General features: G+C 43.7%; 1 protein-coding gene across 3 annotated transcripts in view; it reads left to right on the top strand.

The window, feature by feature from the left end:
• Nucleotides 1–19,498, top strand: part of PLAGL1 (PLAG1 like zinc finger 1) — an 81,074-nt gene that overhangs the window by 49,040 nt on the left and 12,536 nt on the right. For 2 of the 3 annotated variants that reach the window (XM_048844338.2, XM_048844337.2), the window contains exon 3: nucleotides 18,496–18,651. In XM_048844338.2, coding sequence (XP_048700295.1) covers nucleotides 18,496–18,651 — 156 coding nt within the window. Of the gene's footprint in view, nucleotides 1–18,495; nucleotides 18,652–19,498 lie in introns of those variants that run through there. The other variant, XM_075126790.1, reaches the window with a different exon arrangement.

Below are 19,498 nucleotides of genomic sequence, written 5' to 3'. Positions count from 1 at the left end.
CTGTTCACTAATTGAGTACTTTGAATTTCTGCCAAGGAAATTACATTCTGAAACAAGCTTTTCAAGCTCTCCAACAGTGAACTCTTCAGAACAAACACAAAGCAAGAAAACCTTGTGTACTCTTAAGTAAGGAGAGCCAAGACTTGCATCCATTAGTGTTGCTGCTATATTCTTCTTAAGTATCTGGTAATTTTAGAATAGGATTTGTTCATACTATTACGTTCCATCAGATGAAATATTGTGTGTCACAGTATAATAGAAAACAAATATGATGTAATATAAAGGTCGGCAACCTTTCAGAAGTGGTGTGCGGAGTCTTCATTTATTCACTCTAATTTAAGGTTTCGCGTGCCAGTAATACATTTTAATGTTTTTAGAGGGTCTCTTTCTATAAGTCTATAATATAGAACTAAACTATTGTTGTATGAAAAGTAAATAAGGTTTTAAAAATGTTTAAGAAGCTTCATTTAAAATTAAATTAAAATGCGGAGCCCTCCGGACCGGTGGCTAGGACCTGGGCAGTGTGAGTGCCACTGAAAATCAGCTCGTGTGCCGCCTTTGGCATGCGTGCCATAGGTTGCCTACCCCGATGTAATATGTACTGCAATTATATTGTATGTTAGACAAAGACATTCTCCCAGGATGTTTATTTCTTCAGCCAACAAAAAGCCTTCCACTACATAAGAACTAAATGATAATAGGACAGAACAGTTTACTCTGGGATAAATTACTTATGTTTGTTATGCAAATCTTACAATTGCAATTAGACCAAGATTGGGAGTACAGTATATCTTGATCTTTGTTCATTGGTTAAATTTAACATCTCCTTCTAGCCTTTTCACCTGCAGAACGAAGTAAAAGTTTAAATACACCTCATCTGGACAACATTTTGCCGTAGAAACCTATTTAGAGGTTAGATTATTGCAGTTAGACATTGTAAAAGGAGTGCTTTTTCTCGACATTCAATGTGCTCATAAATTATTTTGTAATAATTGTGTGAGCGATTGGTGTTGGCCTTTCAAAGAATTGCACTGGTCACTTGAAGGTGAAGGACACAGAAAATGTAAAAAGACATGGCTATTGTAGAATTTCCTGTCTTATGGTAGTTGAAATTAGGATGACCAGACAACAAGTGTGAAAAATCAGGATGGGGTAGGGGGTAATAGGAGCCTATATAAGAAAAAGACCCACAAATTGGGACTGTCCCTATAAAATTGGGACATCTGGTCACCCTAGTTGAAATGAATTTGTTCAAAGGATTTTTGCTGTCAGTTGTATTGTATGATATTTCTAGGCAACACTTGGATTTAGTTTGGCTTATACTGTACTACAAAAGCAGACAGCCAGGTTCTCAAAATGGATAAGACAGAGAACAAAGCTAAGAAGCCTGATTGGACCTCATGGAGTCATCTGCCTATGCAACCTCCCTCCAGTCATTTATTTGGTGAGAAGGGGTGAATTTTTGCTATTTCACTAAACTGGGCTCCAGACTCTCCTTTCAGCAGGAAATTAGGCACTGGAATAGGTCAGCCTCTCATGGTTAAGTCAGACCTCCCTAACATCGTGTCCGATTATGAGTGATGCTGAGAAATGATTTACCTTCTTTGCAATGTTCTGCCCTTCCTCAATTGCGCCTTGGGTTGCCTGGTGATTGGGTACATTCATTGATTCTCATGTAGGCTTTCTGCTTCTGCTATACTTAATTGCTTTTGTTTTTATGCTTTTGGCTATGGTTCACATTCTCTCCTAACCGTATCCAATTATGGACCTTCTTTTCTATTCCTGTTAGGTGGTAAACCTTTGGGTCATTCTAAGACAAAGATCCCTAAAGGGAAGAAAAGATTCACTGGCCATTTGTAGACTCTTTTATTGCGGGAAGGCCTCCACAAATAGGTGTATCTTGTGTTGTGCTTGCAAAGAGACAAGTCACAAACTCATCCTGATCTCTTGTGTTAGGGAATTCTACAGCTGTAGGCCTGTTGCTGAAAATGCTAGGTATTTGATGCCTGACAGTTTTACCGAGGACTCAGTCAGCTGAAAAAGTGAAAGTAATTATAGTATTCACAGTGGAGTGCAGAAGGAGAGAGACAGTCCTTGAGGTTTCAGGGTGGTAGCCGTGTTAGTCTGTATCAGCAAAAACAACAAGGAGTCCTTGTGGCACCTTAGAGACTAACAAATGTATTTGGGCATAAGCTTTTGTGGGCTAGAACCCACTTCATCAGATGCATGGACTGGAAAATACAGTAGCAGGCAGGGCTGTCCTTAGGCATACGCAGCGGCATAGGGCAACATGAAATTTGGGGTAGCTGCGTGCTGCATATGTGGCAGAACCAGCCCTATCCCTTGGCCGGCCCCTTGACAGGCTGCGCCCACTACAAGAGGCAGGGCCATCCCTAGGGAGGTGTGGGGCCCCGGACAACTCCCTCCGCCCTGCCTCTTACCCTTCCCCCGTGCTCCGCCCCCAGCCTGCCCGCATTCCACCTCTTCCCCCAGCAACCCTGCGCTCACTGGCAGCGGCGGGAAGCGGAGCAACCTCGCCCCAGCCCTCTCTGCTCCACCAGCTCCCAGCCGTGACGCTCTGCTTCCCGCCGCCGGTGAGTACGGGGAGGTTGGGGAAAGGTCACCTACCAGCGGCGGGAACCGGAGCAACACAGCCCCAGCCCGCTCCGCTTCTCTTGCCCCGGCCCCAGCCATGTTGCTCGGGTTGGGAAAAGGACCGTCCCCGCTCTCACTGGCGGCGGGAAGCCAAGCGCTGCAGCTGGGAGCTGATGGAGTAGAGCGGGCTGGGGCCGGGGCCGGGGCCGGGCTGCTTTGCTTCCCGCCACTGTCGGTGAGTGCGGGGGAGGGATCCCTTCCCCAAGCGACACGGCTGGGGCTGGAGTGAGGGAAGTGGAGCAGGCTGCTCCTGACCCCCCACTAATCTCCTGGGCCGCTCTGGGCCTGCGGGGCCCCCAAAAGTGGCCCCCCACAGGTCCTGCCTCCCAGACCCTGGAGGGGGGAGGCCTGGGGTCCCACACAGCCCCACCTGAGGGGGGCTGCGTAGGACACCCAAATGGCTAGGGGCGGCCCTGGTAGCAGGTATAAATACACAGCACATGAAAGGATGGGAGTTGCCTTACCAAGTGGGCGGTCAGTCTAATGAGAGAAATCAGCTTAAGTCCATTGAGTGTTTACAAAAGGAGAGCTTTGGGACCTTAACCCAGATCCAGAACTGGATGGGGGAGCCACTGTAGTGAAAATAGTACAGGTGAGCTGTATTCTCAATGATCTGTCCCATTTGGGAACTTAGCTGTTGTATTTTGGATCAGCTAAAAGTTGTACATGCTTTTGTGGTCAGCCCTAAGTAGTGGATTGTAGGAGTCCAGCCTAGAGTGTTCTACCATGGCTAAGTCCTTTGATAGGAAAAAAAACCATTTTCTTGCTAGCCAAAAGATAACAACAATGGCCAGAAACAGTTTTTCTGTTTGGATGTCAAAAGTATCAACTGATATGTTTGGCTTCACTTATATCCCTCCTCCTGGCCAATGCTGAATTTAGCAAAATATCAGAAAATTCTTCTCCGGGGCAAGATCTGTTGAACTATTTATTAGCTTCTAAGGGAACACACCGAAGCCACATCATCTGGGACATTTAAAAATAGAGTAGACAAAGCACTAACAAAAATACAGTGGGACAATCTTGTACTAACCAGTGCAGGGATATACTAAGTGACATGGCAAGTCTCTGCAGTTTCTGTGCTTTTTCTTACATGCTTATACATTGTCAAATAGTCCCGTAAACTTGAAATGGAATCCATTAATCTTGTTTAGATACACTTAATGATTTAAGGGGATAATGGTGTGGAGGAAGCATGGAGCAATATGTTAAAGTTACTATTAAAATTGGGAAATAATTTTTTGGCAGAATATTTTTTCTGTCAAAACACATTTCCTTCTCACTCCCAACAACTAACACTCTGTAAAGTACATAGCACGTCCATGTCTGTTTTCTATAACAAAATGTTCTGTATTGCAGAAACAACTTCATTATCCATTTTTTTACTTGAACAGCACAGTTAAAAGGATCTATAGAACTGGTGTAAATTGTCACCAGGAAGTTGGTGCCATATTGGGACTGTGTAACTTACATGTTTCTTTTCTGGCAATGTTTTTAATTCAGTGCACACCTACTTGCAGTAAGTTATGAGTTCTCATGTAATTTTCTTCAGAGAATAAATTTAAGATTGACATATTTCAGAATTTTTGGAAGGAAATGGTGGAGGGCACCCTCACACGTTAATTCCAGATAATAGAGTGCAGAAAATACTGGGGAAAATAAACATTAGCTAACTTCGTGAAACCAACCCTAGCATTCCTTAAACTTTATGGCTCACCTAATGCCCAATGTTACCTACTGCAATTGTCCTCCTAGATTTTCGTGAGTGTGCCTCTAGAGTTCACTTACTCTTCTGAACAACTGCCTAGGCCAGGGGTGGGCAAACTTTTTGGCCTGAGGGCCACATCTGAGTATGGAAATTGTATGGCGGGCCATGAATGCCTGGTGGGAGAGGGGGACTCTATGGGGTGTAGCATGTGGGGGGCTCTATAAGGGATGTTACCGAGGTGGGGGACTCATGGGGTGTGGCGGGGGGGGCTCCACAGGGGCAGTACCGGGGACTCCTAGGGGCTCCCAGGTGGCCGTACTAGGCATCGCCATGGGTGGAGGCACCCTAGCTGGGACAAGTGTGGCCCTTGGCTGGTTTCGAGGCTCTTGAGGGTGGGGCCGTAGGAGACTGGGACGGGATTGGGCGCACTGCCGAGTAGGGGCAGGGTTCCGATCCTGGAAATAGTGCGGTGCGGTTATGCCTGCACAGTGTGGCTCTGTGTTGGAAGATGGTAGAATTGTGAGTCGGGGGTTGGGAAGCACTGGGTGGAGCGGGACAAGCCCCCAACCCCGGCCCCCCGGTGGGAGCTCGAGGGCCAGATAAAAATGACTGATGTGCTGGAAGCAGCCCGCGGGCCATAGTTTGCCCACCCCGGCCTAGGCTCATATTGCATGCCTGACTCGGCATCATTGAGCCTGGAGATCAGATTCCTTCCCTTGGGAATGTGTACTGTGCCTGTCCCTAACCAAAGTCTCTGCCATGAATTCCAGATATCTAACACGGTATTATGCACAGGATTAAAAATAAAAGAGAAAAAAATCACAATAAATAATAAGTAAGTAAAATCATGGCTGGGCTAGCACTATGATAATCATAGGTATTAATTTAATCTTCATTTAAAATATCAAAATATGAGTTAAATATGATGAACAATCTTCCAGTGTATCAAGTCCTTCCATGGCTGGCAGTTTGCTCAGACGTCTTCCCCACAACTAGAGTGCCATGTCTCATCTAGGCCTCTTTCTGTGGCCAGTCTTCTTCGGCCATGTCTAGACTACAAACTTATGCTGACATAACTTGAGTCAACATACAGCCGCCACAGTTAGTATATTGCTTGTGTGCATGCATACTTGGCTCTGTGTCGGCAGTGTGTGTAGTAGGCAGGAGTGCTTGTATTAATGCAGAGTCCAGTGCACTGTGGGTAGGGATCCCACTGTACAACTTACCACTGTCCAAAGCGCAGTCTTTTGGGAAATTTTGGCAATGCATGATGGGGTTGAAATGAGTCGTGCAGGGGTGACTGGAAGCATGGGGTCAACTTCCCAGTTTGTATCTGTCTCCATCCCATAATGTTAAATGTATCCCATAATTTTTCTGCCTTTTTTTTTCTTCTTCAAAATCCCACAAACCCACGCAGGACTTGTCACTGTGCACCATCTCTGACAGACAATCAGAGCCTGCCCAGCTCTGCCCTATCGTCATGAGTGTTGCAAACACAGGGCACATGATTGTGGAGTATTTGCAGAACCCCAGAACCGAATAAGTGGGGAACATGATGATTCCTTGGAGGAAAGATTGCTGTGGGATATAGTGAGAACCAATTCTAGGTTGTTAGTGGCATTCACGGAGCAGCTGCAGATGGTGGAGTGCCGCTTCTGGAACAAGCACTGATTGGTGGAATTGGGATGACGAGCAGTGGCTGCAGAACTTTTGGACACACAAGGCCATGTTCCTGGATCTGTGCACTGAGCTCACCCAAGCCCTCCAGTGCAGGGACACCAAAATGAGAGCTGCACTGACAGCAGAGAAGGGAGTGGCAATCACCCTGTGGAAACTTGCAAGCCAGTTTACTACCCGTCAGTCAGAAATCAATTTGGAGTTGGGACATCCACCGCAAAGACTGTTGTGTTGCAAATGTGCAGGGCCATTAATCATCTCTTACTACTGTGACTGTTGGCAGGGTGCAGGACATAGTGGATGAATTTGCAACACCAGGGTTTCTGAACTGCGGAGGAGCAACAGACAGCATGCATATACTTATTTTGGCACCAGCCCACCTTGCTACAGAGTACATCAATAGAAAGGGCTACTTTTCTACGGTTATGCAATCATTGGTGGATCATTAGGATACTTCAGTGACATCAGTGTGAACTTGTCAGGGAGGGTACATGACGCTCACATTTTTAAGAGCACAGGACTGTTCAGAAAGCTACAAGCAGGGACTTTAATTTCCAAATGGCAGATTACCACTGAGAAGTTGAAATGCCAATAGTGATCCTGCAGGACCCAGCCTACCCATTGCTCCCCTGGCTTATTAAGTCGTACACAAGCCACCTCAAGAGCACCAAGGAACGATTGCACTACCAGCTCAGCAGATGCAGAATGACAGTTGAATGTGCTTTTGGTTGTCTGAAGGGTCGCTTGTACTGTTTACTCACACGATTGGACCTTTAGTGAGAAAAATATCCCAATGGCTATAGCTGCCTGATGTGTCCTGCATAATATATGTGATGCAAAAATTTCCACTAGGGTGGAGAGCGGAGGTAGTATGCTGAATTTGGATATCCAGATACGAAGCCTATTAGAAGAGCTCAACACAGAACTATACAGCTCAGGGAGCCTTTGAAAGATAATTTAAACAGTGAACCAGAGTAGTGCGTATGCTGTTGTGGTGTGCTCTACCTGGTCCTTTTTTGACCTGGTAGGAATCGTGTGGTGATTGATGTACATGTAGGAATACAGCATTGTCAATTCACCAATTAATTTTGTTTGTGAATTACCCTGTTAGTTGTGTAACATTGTGCAGGTAATGAGTTGCTTTCAGAACTGCTGAGCACTTGCAACATATGTTATGAACTAATATTAGTGAATTATGTTCTGAATAATAGAATTTTATTCTGTAACCAAATCATGGAGGAAGAAATAAGGCTGCTATCCCTACGAATATTCAGGAGTGGATTGCAGAGTACCTCCATGAAAGTTTCATCAAGGTCTCTCAGGAAGATTCTAGGGACATCCCTGTGTACACAAACAAATTGTTTTCCCTGCCTCCCCCTCATCCCCTGTCTAACTGTACCGAGGAATGAAAAGCAGGTAAACTCTACCGCTCTTTGTTGTACTGCTACATTTTCTAGTAGGAGTAAATTAATAAAAAGTTGATAGTTGTGTCCTGCTAAGTTGGAGGCACCATCACTGTAATGGAACATAAATGTGCACACTTTACCTGAGGTTCCTTCCCCTGCATTAGGCTCACGTTGTCAACTGTTAGGACTGACAGGACTGCAGTGGAGTCTCAAACAGGTCCTGCAGCATAACCGGACACACTTCCCCTCAGTCGCATGTCCCCCATCCTCCTCCTCTTCCTCACTGTTCACACACCATGGTCCTGTGACTTGGGCTCCTTAGAGTATCCACAGTGGTGCACAGGGTGGTGCTGGGGTCTCTGCCAAGTAGGGCATGCAGCTCTTTGTAAAAGCAGCAGGTCTGAGGCTCACCACTGGATCAACTGTTGGCCTCCCTGGCCTTCTAATATGCCTGCTGTAGTCTCTTTGTTTTTACGGGGCAGTGCTGCTGATCCTTGTCGTATACCACCCCCTGCATCCCCTGTGCAATCTGCTTATAGATGTCCATGTTTCTGTGGCTGGTTCGTAGTGGTGCTTGCACAGCCTCTTCTTCCCACAGGCCCAGGAGCTCCAAAATCTCCTGTCTACGCCAGGCAGGAGTGCATCTGGCGCATGTAGCCAGCATGGTCAGCTGGGCAGTTGCACACAACAATGGAAAGCTGCTAGGTGTGCTTGCCAAGCTGGGCAATCAGGAAAAGCCATTTCAAAAATTTGCAGGGCTTCAAAGGGGGTGCGTCAGGTGTTTGTGTCCCTTGGGCAGTGGAGTTCACAATTGTGACTAGAGCAGTCAGTGTCAGGCATTGTGGGACAGCGGCTGGAGCACTGTTATGCTAGGTCTACACTACAAAGTTAAGGTGACTTAAGTTACATTGACGTACAGCGACCGCTGTAATTAAAGTGCTGTTGCATGTCCACGCTATGCTCCTTATGTCAGCAGAGTGCATCCACACTAGCAACTCTTGCATCAACACAGAGCAGTGCACTGTGGGTAGCTATCCCACTGTGCAACTGGCTGCAGAGTGCTTTGGGAAGGGTTTGCAATGCCTCATGGGGGTAGGTTCAGCGTCACTTGATGCAGGTTCCGTGGGCATCCTACTAGGTTTTCAACTGCCCTGGTAACCAGCGAGCCAGCCATCTGTGTCAGAAAGCATAGGTCCTGCACTGCTCTTCAGTGTCATGCTGTGCGTTATGAAAACAAGGCTGTAAGAGGAGCTCAATGGGGAGCGGAGACGAGGGGGGTCTATTCACCCCCACCCTGACCCCAGACCACTCCTTGTTACAAGTGGCATATCTGTGGCTGCACACCAGAGCTGAGTATTTGCCTCCCTTGCCTTCTGCTATGCCTGCCACAACTCTGCGTTTTACCCAGCACCGCTGCGTGTGTCTATCATAGCCCTTCCCCTCCATGCCCTGAGCAAGTTCCTGCACCTGAATTGGAGCTGTGCCTGCACAGCCTCCTTTCCCAGCAGACCCAGGAGATCCATCACCTCTGGTGCACTCCAGGCAGGAGCACGTTTGCTGCATGGAACTGGCCTGCTCAGCGGGGCAGTTGCTATGTGAGCTCTCTGCACCAAGCAAACAGGAAGAGCAAGTTCAAAACTTCCTGGGGCTTTAACAGGGGAGGGGCGTTCAGCTGTGTATCTGGCTACAGGGCAGTGGAGTTCAAAGCAATGACCAAAGCAGTCACGGTGGGCATTGTAGGATACCTCCTGGAGGCCACTTAGGGTGATGTAAGCAATACAGTGTTTACACTGACACTGGGTTGCTCTAACTTGTTGCCCTAAGCTTTACGCCTTTCACCGAGGTGGTTTTATGTTGGCATAGCAGGTGAGTTAAAGTGGCGAGAGGAGCATTGCAGTGTGTACACCTTCACAGTTAGGTCAATGTAAGCTGCGTTTGGTCGACAAAACTGTGTAGCGTAGACATGGCTTTAGGCTTGATATAGGTAACACAGTGTCTACATTCACACTGCATTGACCTCAGTACATCGACCATGGCTCAACACTGATCAAGGAGATGATGTCACTATGTTGGCATAATGGAGAGCTTACATTGGTGGGAGATAAATTTAGACGTGTAGACATGCACAAACAGGTTGACACAAGGCAGCTTATGTCAACCTAACTTTGTAGTGTAGACTAGGCCTAAGATATGCAATTTTCTTCCCTATTTTAAGTTCTTCTAACTTTCCAAAGTTTGGTCTGAAATTACTCATGGTTGTTTTCAGATAGCCTAAAGGTGATTTTTGTCATCGTTGTTGAGAATTTTGTGTGAAGCCAGGTGAATATTTTTTTAGGATACTATGTAGGAGCAAGAAAAATGCTTTACAAGTTTGAATGTTTTGCCTAAGATGTTTTTTTTTTTTGGTGTCTTAAACGTTCAAATTTGGCATGTTCATACGTCTTCAAGGAGAAACATAATCTTTAATAAGATACTAAATTATTGAGAAATAGTGAAGTTAAAAGTGATAAAAATTTGCTTACTGCGATTACACACACAAATAAATTGCTTGTGAAGTGAAGTTTCTAGTTCCATATAAACTTGTAGGCACTTCGAGTCTGCCTGGAGGGAAGGCGCTTTATTTGTATTATTTGCATACTGTCAAAGATATTTATGGTAGTATAAACAGCAACACACACGTACTGATCAACCTCTACCTATGTTGGAATGGTGGTTGGGAAAGAGAACCAAAGACAGAACTTTGTTTAGATTTCTTATCGAATTTACAGGGGCTGATTTTTCGGAAGTGCTGAGTATCAGCAGCTCCTACTGACTTCAGCTAGAGTTCTGGCAACTCAATTTTGAAATTCAGGCCAACAGATTTTAGTAACGTGCTCAGATACCATGGCAGGACAGACAAACAACCCCCCCTTGGATCATACAATCTAATTTATATAGAAACGTGAGTAATGATCACCACATTGGGTTAATATTAGTGGGGTGACCAAACAGGAGAAGAGAGAAAGAAGTGCTCAGGAAAGCCCTTTATAATGTTACTGTTGATGATATGTATGTGTGTGTAAGTGTGGAAATTTTAAGCTGCAAGCATTTTAGTTACGCTACATTAACTTGTTGATTAAAATAAAGTCAGGAAGTTGATTGGCACTGGGGGTGCCTGAGTGGAGATTATGATGTGATATGTTGCTAGTTAGTCAGAGGGGTCAGCTTCCTGATCTGGGTGCTGTACCCCTAACACTATTAAAAGTTGCAGTCTGCTGCGATTCTTCCAGAATCTTCCTGACACCTACAGTCCTACCAGGGGAGGAGTCAGCAAGGTCATTTACATAGCAGCTAACTCTTTAAAGGGCAAATACCTGGGGACTGTTAAAAGGGTTGTTCAAGAGTTCACAGTTTTGATGAATCACAGAGGAATGGCATGGATTGATAAGGTCACTGACTTTGTGATTAGATACATCCTCCCTATAACAGCAGTTCTTTGTCTCTTTTCTGCTTTTGGCAGTGTTTTTCAGTGGTTTGCACAAAACAAAGCCCACAGTCTCTTTTCAAGTACTCCTTTTCTTTTTTCTAGCAGTGGCCTTACAATCTGAAACAAAAGCCACCATTATTCCACTTTAGCTCAGGAAACCAAACTAGGACCCCAAACACTTTTCCTGGCCTCAGAAGACATACAGATTGTTGGTGATTTATTTTAATGGCTCTAAAGTTAAATCACAAATAGATGGATGCTTTCTTGAAGCCCAGCTATATAGAAATTTCAAATACATAAAACAATGTATAGCAAGAAAAAAAAATCTGTTTTGCAGATAAATTTTGTGGGCTTTTTAAGTGAGGTTAATTTGTATGCCTTTGGAATGAAATGTACTCGATCAGAATCGACCAAAAAAGAAAAAATCAATTTCAACTATTGGCAGTGTGACTGCACAGCCAAGGGCTAATAACAAAAAAAAGTAACTTTTTGCCCTAAGGAAATAGTTCCCAAATTTGTTGTAGACCCTGAACCACTGCAGTGCTTCAAACCCTAGCTGGTTTCCTAACTTTGCTAAAAATATTTTACATTTATCTATCAATCAAGATTGATGAATCTGGGCAATGTTACCTTTTAAAGAATATTGTTAGGTGATAGCCTTTTGCTGATGTCTCCCCCTTTTCAATTACCAGATACAGTTGCCAATGTGCTGAACTGCCTATAAATCTACTTCCTCATTTAGTCTGATCCAGAGCCCAATGAAGTCAACAGGAATCTTCCTATGTACGTCAGTGGGTTTTGGATCAGGCACATAGAACCCAGATTCAGCAGAACATTTAAACGTATGTAAAGTGCTTTGACAAATGAGGGGCTACCTGTTGTTGGAACTAACAGTGAATACCTGCATATATGCTACCAGTCCCTTTCCTCAGAAAACTTGCTCTCTGTTGCAGTTGCCCTCAATGTCTCCCCAGCACCCCAAGGCTTTCCCTGACCTGAGCTTAGCTGTTGGCCCATGACAGTTGTGACCCACAGAGCCACTGGAGGTCCTTCCTTCCAGCCTTCTCTCCAATCTCACACAGCCTTTTTGACCTCATATGGCATCTTTCCCATCCTCTCTCCTCATCCATCTTTCCTGCTCACTCTGTCATTGGATTACTGCAATTTACTTGATGAAAGGTTTTCCTATAAACTTTATGGAAATAAAACATGGATGACCAACATCATCTTCACATTTGAAGTCAGCCATGAAGAGCTGTGTTTCCTTTGGTTCAGATGTTGGTGGCTATGAAAGGATGGTGGTGGTTATTTTTTTGTCCAGATGGATAGCCAGTGTGTGTTAGAGCTGCTGTGAACTCTTTCCACACTCCCAACCTCAACTCCCCTGGCCCTTCTCTAAGTCCAGGCAGCTCCTGTCACTGAGCCACCACTGCATTGACAGTGGCAATTCTGCAACAGAGAAGCTTCAAAAACAGACTCCAAGGAGAAACTGCTGAGATTGAATTAATATGCAAACTAGATACCATTAACTTGGGTTTGAATAGAGACTGGGAGTGGCTGGGGCATTACACGTATTGAATCTATTTCCCCATGTTAAGTATCCTCACAGCTTCTTGTCAACTGTCTAAATGGGCCATCTTGATTTTCACTACAAAAGTTTTTTTCTCCTGCTGATAATAGCTCATCTTAATTAATTAGCCTCTTACAGTTTGTATGGCAACTTCCACCTTCTCTGTATGTGTATATATATCTTCTTACTATATGTTCTATTCTATGCACCCAGTGAAGTGTGCTGTAGCCCACGAAAGCTTATGCTCTAATAAATTTGTTACTCTCTAAGGTGCCACAAGTACTCCTGTTCTTTTTGCGGATACAGACTAACACAGCTGCTACTCTGAAATCTGAGAGATACCGTATCAAAAAGTATAGCTCTAAAAAGTGTAGTAATGCTGGAATTTGCAGACATTAGTTTTCCTATCAATGCCCTCTCTGACTGGGTCAGTTATATAGCCTTCCAGATGCCATTCCTATGGAATAATGGCAGGGAGGCTCTGAGTATACTCTGTAGAGTACTTCTGACATTGTCAAACATTGTCAGTTGCATTGGCCATACATGATCGTCTGGATGGTTGGAACTAGAAGAACCCATTGCAACTATTTTTTTATATGAAGTACAACTCTGAGCCGCCAATCCTGCATTGAGAACTGCATGGGCAGATCTCTGAATCCACACAGAGCCTTACTACCCTCCCTGGAACTCTGCACAGGTTTCCTTGTAGGATCAGGACCTCACTGCGCAGTTGTGTATACATCTGGGACATGGTACACAAGAGTATGTACTTAACCTCATCTTGCACTAATCTTAGTTCCCAGCAGCACTACTCAGAGTGCTTACAATTAAGCACACATATAAATCTTTGGAGGATATGGACCTATTTAGCTGTATTCACACAAGCATGGGTGCAAAATTCAGTGGTTCTGTTTCCAGAGCCTTAATCTTCAGATTAAAACAGACAATATATTATCAACACCTTATGTAAAGAGACAGATCCTTTAATGGAAAATGGCAGTGACTACTTATCATAGGTAAATTATTAAATAAGATGAGTTTTAAACAGACTTACAGACACTTGCCACGGTTTTTATTTAATACTGCTCTGATGACTCATTCTTAGATGCAGGAAGGGCAGCATAGGAAAGTGAAAAGAACAGGAGTACTTGTGGCACCTTAGAGATTAACAAATTTATTTGAGCATAAGCTTTCATGAGCTCACTTCATCGGAAACAGATTGACAGAGCCAGAAGAGTACCCAGAAGTTACCTATTACAGGACAGGCTCAACAAAGAAAATAACAGAACACCACTAGCCATCACCTTCAGCCCCCAATTAAAACCTCTCCAGCGCACCATCAAGGATCTACAACCTATCCTGAAGGACGATAGGTTGTAGATCACTCTCACAGATCTTGGGAGACAGGCTAGTCCTTGCTTACAGACAGCCCCCCAACCTGAAGCAAATACTCACCAGCAACCACACACCACACAACAAAACCACTAACTCAGGAACCTATCCTTGCAACAAAGCCCATTGCCAACTATGTCCACATATCTATTCAGGGGACACCATCGTAGGGCCTAATCACATCAGCCACACTATCAGAGGCTCGTTCACCTGCACATCTACCAATGTGATATCTGCCACCATGTGCCAGCAATACCCCTCTGCCATGTACATTGGTCAAACTGGACAGTCTCTACGTAAAAGAATAAATGGACACAAATCAGACGTCAAGAATTATAACATTCAAAAACCAGTCGGAGAACACTTCAATCTCTTTGGTCACTCGATTACAGACCTAAAAGTGGCAAATCTTCAACAAAAAAAATTTCAAAAACAGACTCCAAGGAGAGACTGCTGAATTGGAATTAATTTGCAAACTGGATACAATTAACTTAGGCTTGAATAAAGACTGGGAGTGGATGTGTCATTACACAAGTAAAACTATTTCCCCATGTTTATTTTCCCCCCCTCCCCCCACTACTGTTCCTCACACGTTCTTGTCAGCTGCTGGAAATGGCCCAGTGTGTATGGTAACATCCATTGTTTCATGTTCTCTGTGTATATAAATCTCCCCACTGTATTTTCCACTGCATACATCCGATGAAGTGAGCTGTAGCTCACAAACACTTATGCTCAAATAAATTTGTTAGTCTCTAAGGTGCCACAAGTATTCCTTTTCTTTTTGCAGATACAGACTAACACGGCTGCTACTCTGAAACCTGTCATAGGAAAGTGAGAGAGGCAAGAAGAGGCTTTCAGTGTTGTTGTAAAACTAAGTTATTTATCTGGTTTTGTTTATGGTTTTTTTTCCCCCTTCCCAGTGCTTTAATATCCATTCAAAGTTTTTAACCTGTCTCATGCTGAGTTACCACTTCTTACCCCCCCCCAACTACAGTTATTTAGTTGTCCAAATAGTGGCTTCCTAATTCATTGTTAGGTCACTTAAATCTTTTTTTTTTTTTTTTTTTAGGCCATCATTTTCAAGTCTAGTGTCCAAGGATAGGCCTCAAAGTCCATACTTGGGCACCTGAATAAAAATGGCCTAATTTCACTGTTGATAACACTTGTGATTTTTAATCATGAGTCTCATGATTTGTGGTAATTTTTCTGTAGCTCCAGCTTTTGGAATAATTGAATATGTGAGAATTTCAGCTTTCATTTAAAATACAAAACAAAAGTAGGTTTCTAGCCCTCAATAATGCCAAAAGTAACTGGAAAACATGAACCTTGAAAGTTTAAACATCATGATGGAAATTAAAAAAGATCCTAATCTGTTATTTATTAAAGTCTAATGATTTTTTTTAGCCAGTCATGGTTTATGAGTTTTTGAATGCTTGGGATTGGCAATACTGTAAATTTCAGAGATATTGAACTCCCACAATTGCCACTGAAATAAATTGGAGTTTTGGGGACTTAGAACCTCAAAGAAGTCAGGACATTTTTATTTAGGTGCTTAAATATGAATTTTGGCCTAAGCTTTCCATTTTAGTTAGTTATTGGGTCTGATTCTGCTTTTGAAGGCATGTGTGGTTCCATTTGATTTGAAAAGGAACTATGTAGGAATTACCAGAGGGCAGAATTTGATTGATTTCAAAATTATGTAATTACTTTGGAGTTTTTATTTAATACTGCATATATTATAGACACATCCTCCTCAGAAGTCTGATAAAGCTAGTATTCTAAGTGTTAAAGAAATGAAATAGGCTGTAATTTAAAAAGCTAAAATCTCAAATATTAATGAAGTTCAGATTTGGGCAGAACCTGCATAGGATTTAAAAATCTCTTTTGACACATAGCCAAGATGCACTGGAATTTTTAACTATGCAAGTGCTCATTTTTATTGTACAATTCAGCATCTTAAAATATTCTGATTCCTTCCCACCATCTCGGAATGTACTTTCACCGTTGGTATGCAGAATTCTCTACTGAGCACAGCTGCATAGTCCACCAGCATAGTTAAGTTGGAAGTTAACCAAATCAGAAAAACTTGTGTAGAGTTTAACTAATCTCTTGGAACTGGTTTGTTTATAACACTGATAGGTGATTTGTAATGCATATAGAAAGTGAGTATCTGGAAAATTTGAACAAAAGGTCATAGCTTGTTTTCCTGATCTTCTTGAACAACATATTATAGCACTTTAATGTTAACTATACCCTTTAAAGGGACTATATTAAATATTGGTAAACAAAGTGATTTTAAAATTGAAAAGTTTAAGGTTTGAGTATAACTGCCTAAATACGGTTGATCAGTCTTTTAAAATGGACTGAAATGAAAGGTTCATGTAGCAAGATTTGTTTTAAAGATAATGCTGTCTGGGAAAAAAAGAGAGTGAAAATAGTCTCTTGTGGTGCATAAGAACACAGGCCTTATACAGATTTGATCATTCATCCGTGTGCCTCTTGTAGCTCCTTAAAAAAGGACAGTTTTATTCATTGTAAGAATAGTTCTCACCTGAATTCTAGAGACCGTGGCAGTAAGCTTGTTTCTATGGTATTAACTAAGTGCCCATTTCTAAAGTGGTTCACAGGCTTTCAGCCACACATTTCTTGCTGATCTTGACATGAGTTAGAGCTTAACAGCTACACGCTGCACTGAAAATTTGATTTACACTCATTAGTATAAAATATTAAACATGGACCTCACTTACAAATCTCAGCACTTGGAGAAACTAATTGTTTTTCACATCAAACTGTATTTATGTTCTAGAATAACAGATTTATCTTTTTCATTATGTCTCTCTGGAAAACACCATAAACAAAGGCAGACAAGTGCTAAACTGCTCTAAATAAATGTCTTGATTAATCTGCTTTGATTTTTTGATGGCAGTTGCCTGTTTCTAATGCGGTTCAGTACTCAAAATACCCAATCTTTTGAGGGACATATGTTCCAAAGTACCCCCAGAATCTTTTCTAAACCACTTTAGTCTAACTGTAATTTTATAGTCCAAAAAAAAGGATGTTTTCTTGAATTACATGCCAAAATATTCTAGCAACACTATGCAGTAAGCCACCCTAAACAGGGGAAACAATCATATCCATAAAGGTACAGACATAAAAAATCCAAAAATAGCACAACATTTTCCAAAGTAGTTTGATTTAATTAGTTCTCATTTTTATGTATGTTTTTTGTGAGAGGTCAGGGGGAGACGTGCAGCTGTATTATGTTAGTATGCAGTATAACTATTTTGTGCTAAGATCGATCAAGCCAAGCAAGTGATCAGGCTGGGTCCTGAAGCCAAGTGCTTCAGGGCAATTTGTTGGTGATGCAGCAGGCAGCACATTTTCTTCTTAGTCTTGACCGAAAGAGCCAGCAGGGTGAAGAATCCTTACATGCACACATAGGTTGGGCACGTAAGTGGATGGATGAAATTCTTTCCCAGTTTTTCTATGCAGCTGCTAATGCAGAGAAAATGTATTTGTGATGAGATAGGACCCTGCAGCATTAGTCTTTAGAGCTTGGGACAGAGATCCCCAAAGTGTGGCACGAAGGACCATCAGGGAGGCACCGTAGGGCCCGGGCAAGCCCCCATGGGGTTGGGGAAGGAGCTCCACACAGCCCCACCCTGCCCCCTGCTCTGATCCGTTCCAGCCCCCAGCCGCATCCCTGGCTCCTGGCCTCATGTGCGCCTCTCCCCGTCCCTAGCGTCAGCCGCGGCTCCATTCCCAACCCGGGGGTGAGGCTGGGGGCAAGGTCAGGAGTGGAGCCACACCTGGCCACAGGGCCGGATTGCTGGCCCCCACCACAGCCCAGTTGTGGCTCCAGCCACAACCCTGGCTGCGGCTCTGGCCCCAGATCCACCTCCAGCTGCAGCCCCAGCCAGGGCCCCCTTAACCCTGTCCGCATTCTGCCCCCAAAGCCATGGCCCCACTCCTGGCCCAGGCTCAGGGGCGGTGGGGGGCATGGACCTCAAAAGTTTGGGGACCACTGGGTTAGGAGCAGTGCTGGCCTGTGCTCCTTTTGCACGAGATCAGGTAGAGGAAGTGTTGCACGGATTCGCAAGCTTTCCCTTCCCTGCTTTGGCATATGAAGGTGTGTCTACACAGCAATAAAAAACAACCTTGTCATCTGATTTCAGCTTGTGGTCCCAGAACCTGGGCTCCAGCCTGAGCCTGAACATTGACACTGCAATTTTATAACCTCAAAGCCCGAACCTGAGTCAGCTGGCATGGCCAGCCACGGGTGTTTTATTATAGTGTAGACATACGCTGAGAGTTAAAGGAGGGGTTAGATGTGACAAGTTTCATGGCAGCAGAAAATTGTTGGGCAAATTCTATGTCCATGGAAATGTAGAAATTGTTTTGTGGTACATCTCTCCTGAGGTGGCTGCATTTCATTTGAGGGTGAAGTGGGCCCTGTATTTAGCTAGTGTATCAGTTTAAGTTTGCAAAGGGCTTTGGGATCCTCCAGTATGAACAGTGCTATAAGGTGTTATTTTGCAGTCTCCTTTTCATTCCCAACTTCTTGGGAATAGTGGGATAGTACATTACTTTTGTAATTGGGAACTTTCTTCTTGGCTTATAGGGTGTGAGGACTGCAGCAAAAGCCTTATAGGAGAATGTAAACTCCATGGACCACTCATCAGGGTTAAAGACAGGGTTATTCCCAGTCGAGCCCGCCTTACCCTACCTCACTACCTCACTTTGCGAGTGCTGGAGCTGCGAGCTGGGAACCAACAGAGTAAGTATCGGAGCTCTTTCAGCTATGGCTTGGGAAAGAAGCGACGAAAAGGTACCAACACAGCTTGTTTTCATAAGTAACTTAGAGGTGGCATTTTGTTCAAATAGTTCTAAACAGCCTATCTTAGCTGGGCTCAACCGAAAATTAAGGCCCAGAACCTGCCACTGATGGAGACGGAGGGGCAGACAGGCCAAACCTGAGCAGTGCTGTGATCCTGTGCACCTGGTGATAATGTCTCTTGGTTTGGGGGCCTCATCAAATGTATTTCTACAACCATTTCCAAGTTTTCATGGATTTTATTCAAATTCATGATTTATGACCTCCATGACAAAATTGTAGCCCTTTCTATAGGTACCTCAGTTAATTGTGACATAGGCGTGCAAAGGGGGAAAGAGATGAAAGAAACAAAATTCAGAAGGCATATGAAGGTTCAGTACAATTCACCTTTTCAGAATCTGAAGTCAGCATTGTAGAAAGATTGTATTGTTTCTTTCAGGCAACATGGTAGTTTGTTGGAGTTTGGAGAGAGAGGGGGAATTAGAAATTCCTTGCTAATTTACAGATATTCCCCAATGATATATAACTCTAATTCTGCCTAGCTAGTACTGCAGAATATGAAGGTCTTCTGTGCAGTACTATCAATCTTAATATGCGGGAATAATGGAACATGTAAGATAGCTTACTTTGTACTTCCTTAGCTATACACACTGATTGACAAAGCTGTCCTCTGCAGCAAACATGCCAAGGTGCAGAACCGTGGGGAAGGAATATTTAGCAGCTTACAATAGCCCTGCTGACACTCACGTCATTCTGACTGTTCCATACTTCTAGCCCCACAGTTTAATAT

The sequence above is a fragment of the Caretta caretta genome, chromosome 3 (genome assembly GCF_965140235.1).
Source record: "Caretta caretta isolate rCarCar2 chromosome 3, rCarCar1.hap1, whole genome shotgun sequence".
NCBI lineage: Eukaryota > Metazoa > Chordata > Testudines > Cheloniidae > Caretta > Caretta caretta.
This window is presented reverse-complemented; position numbering and strand designations above follow the sequence as displayed.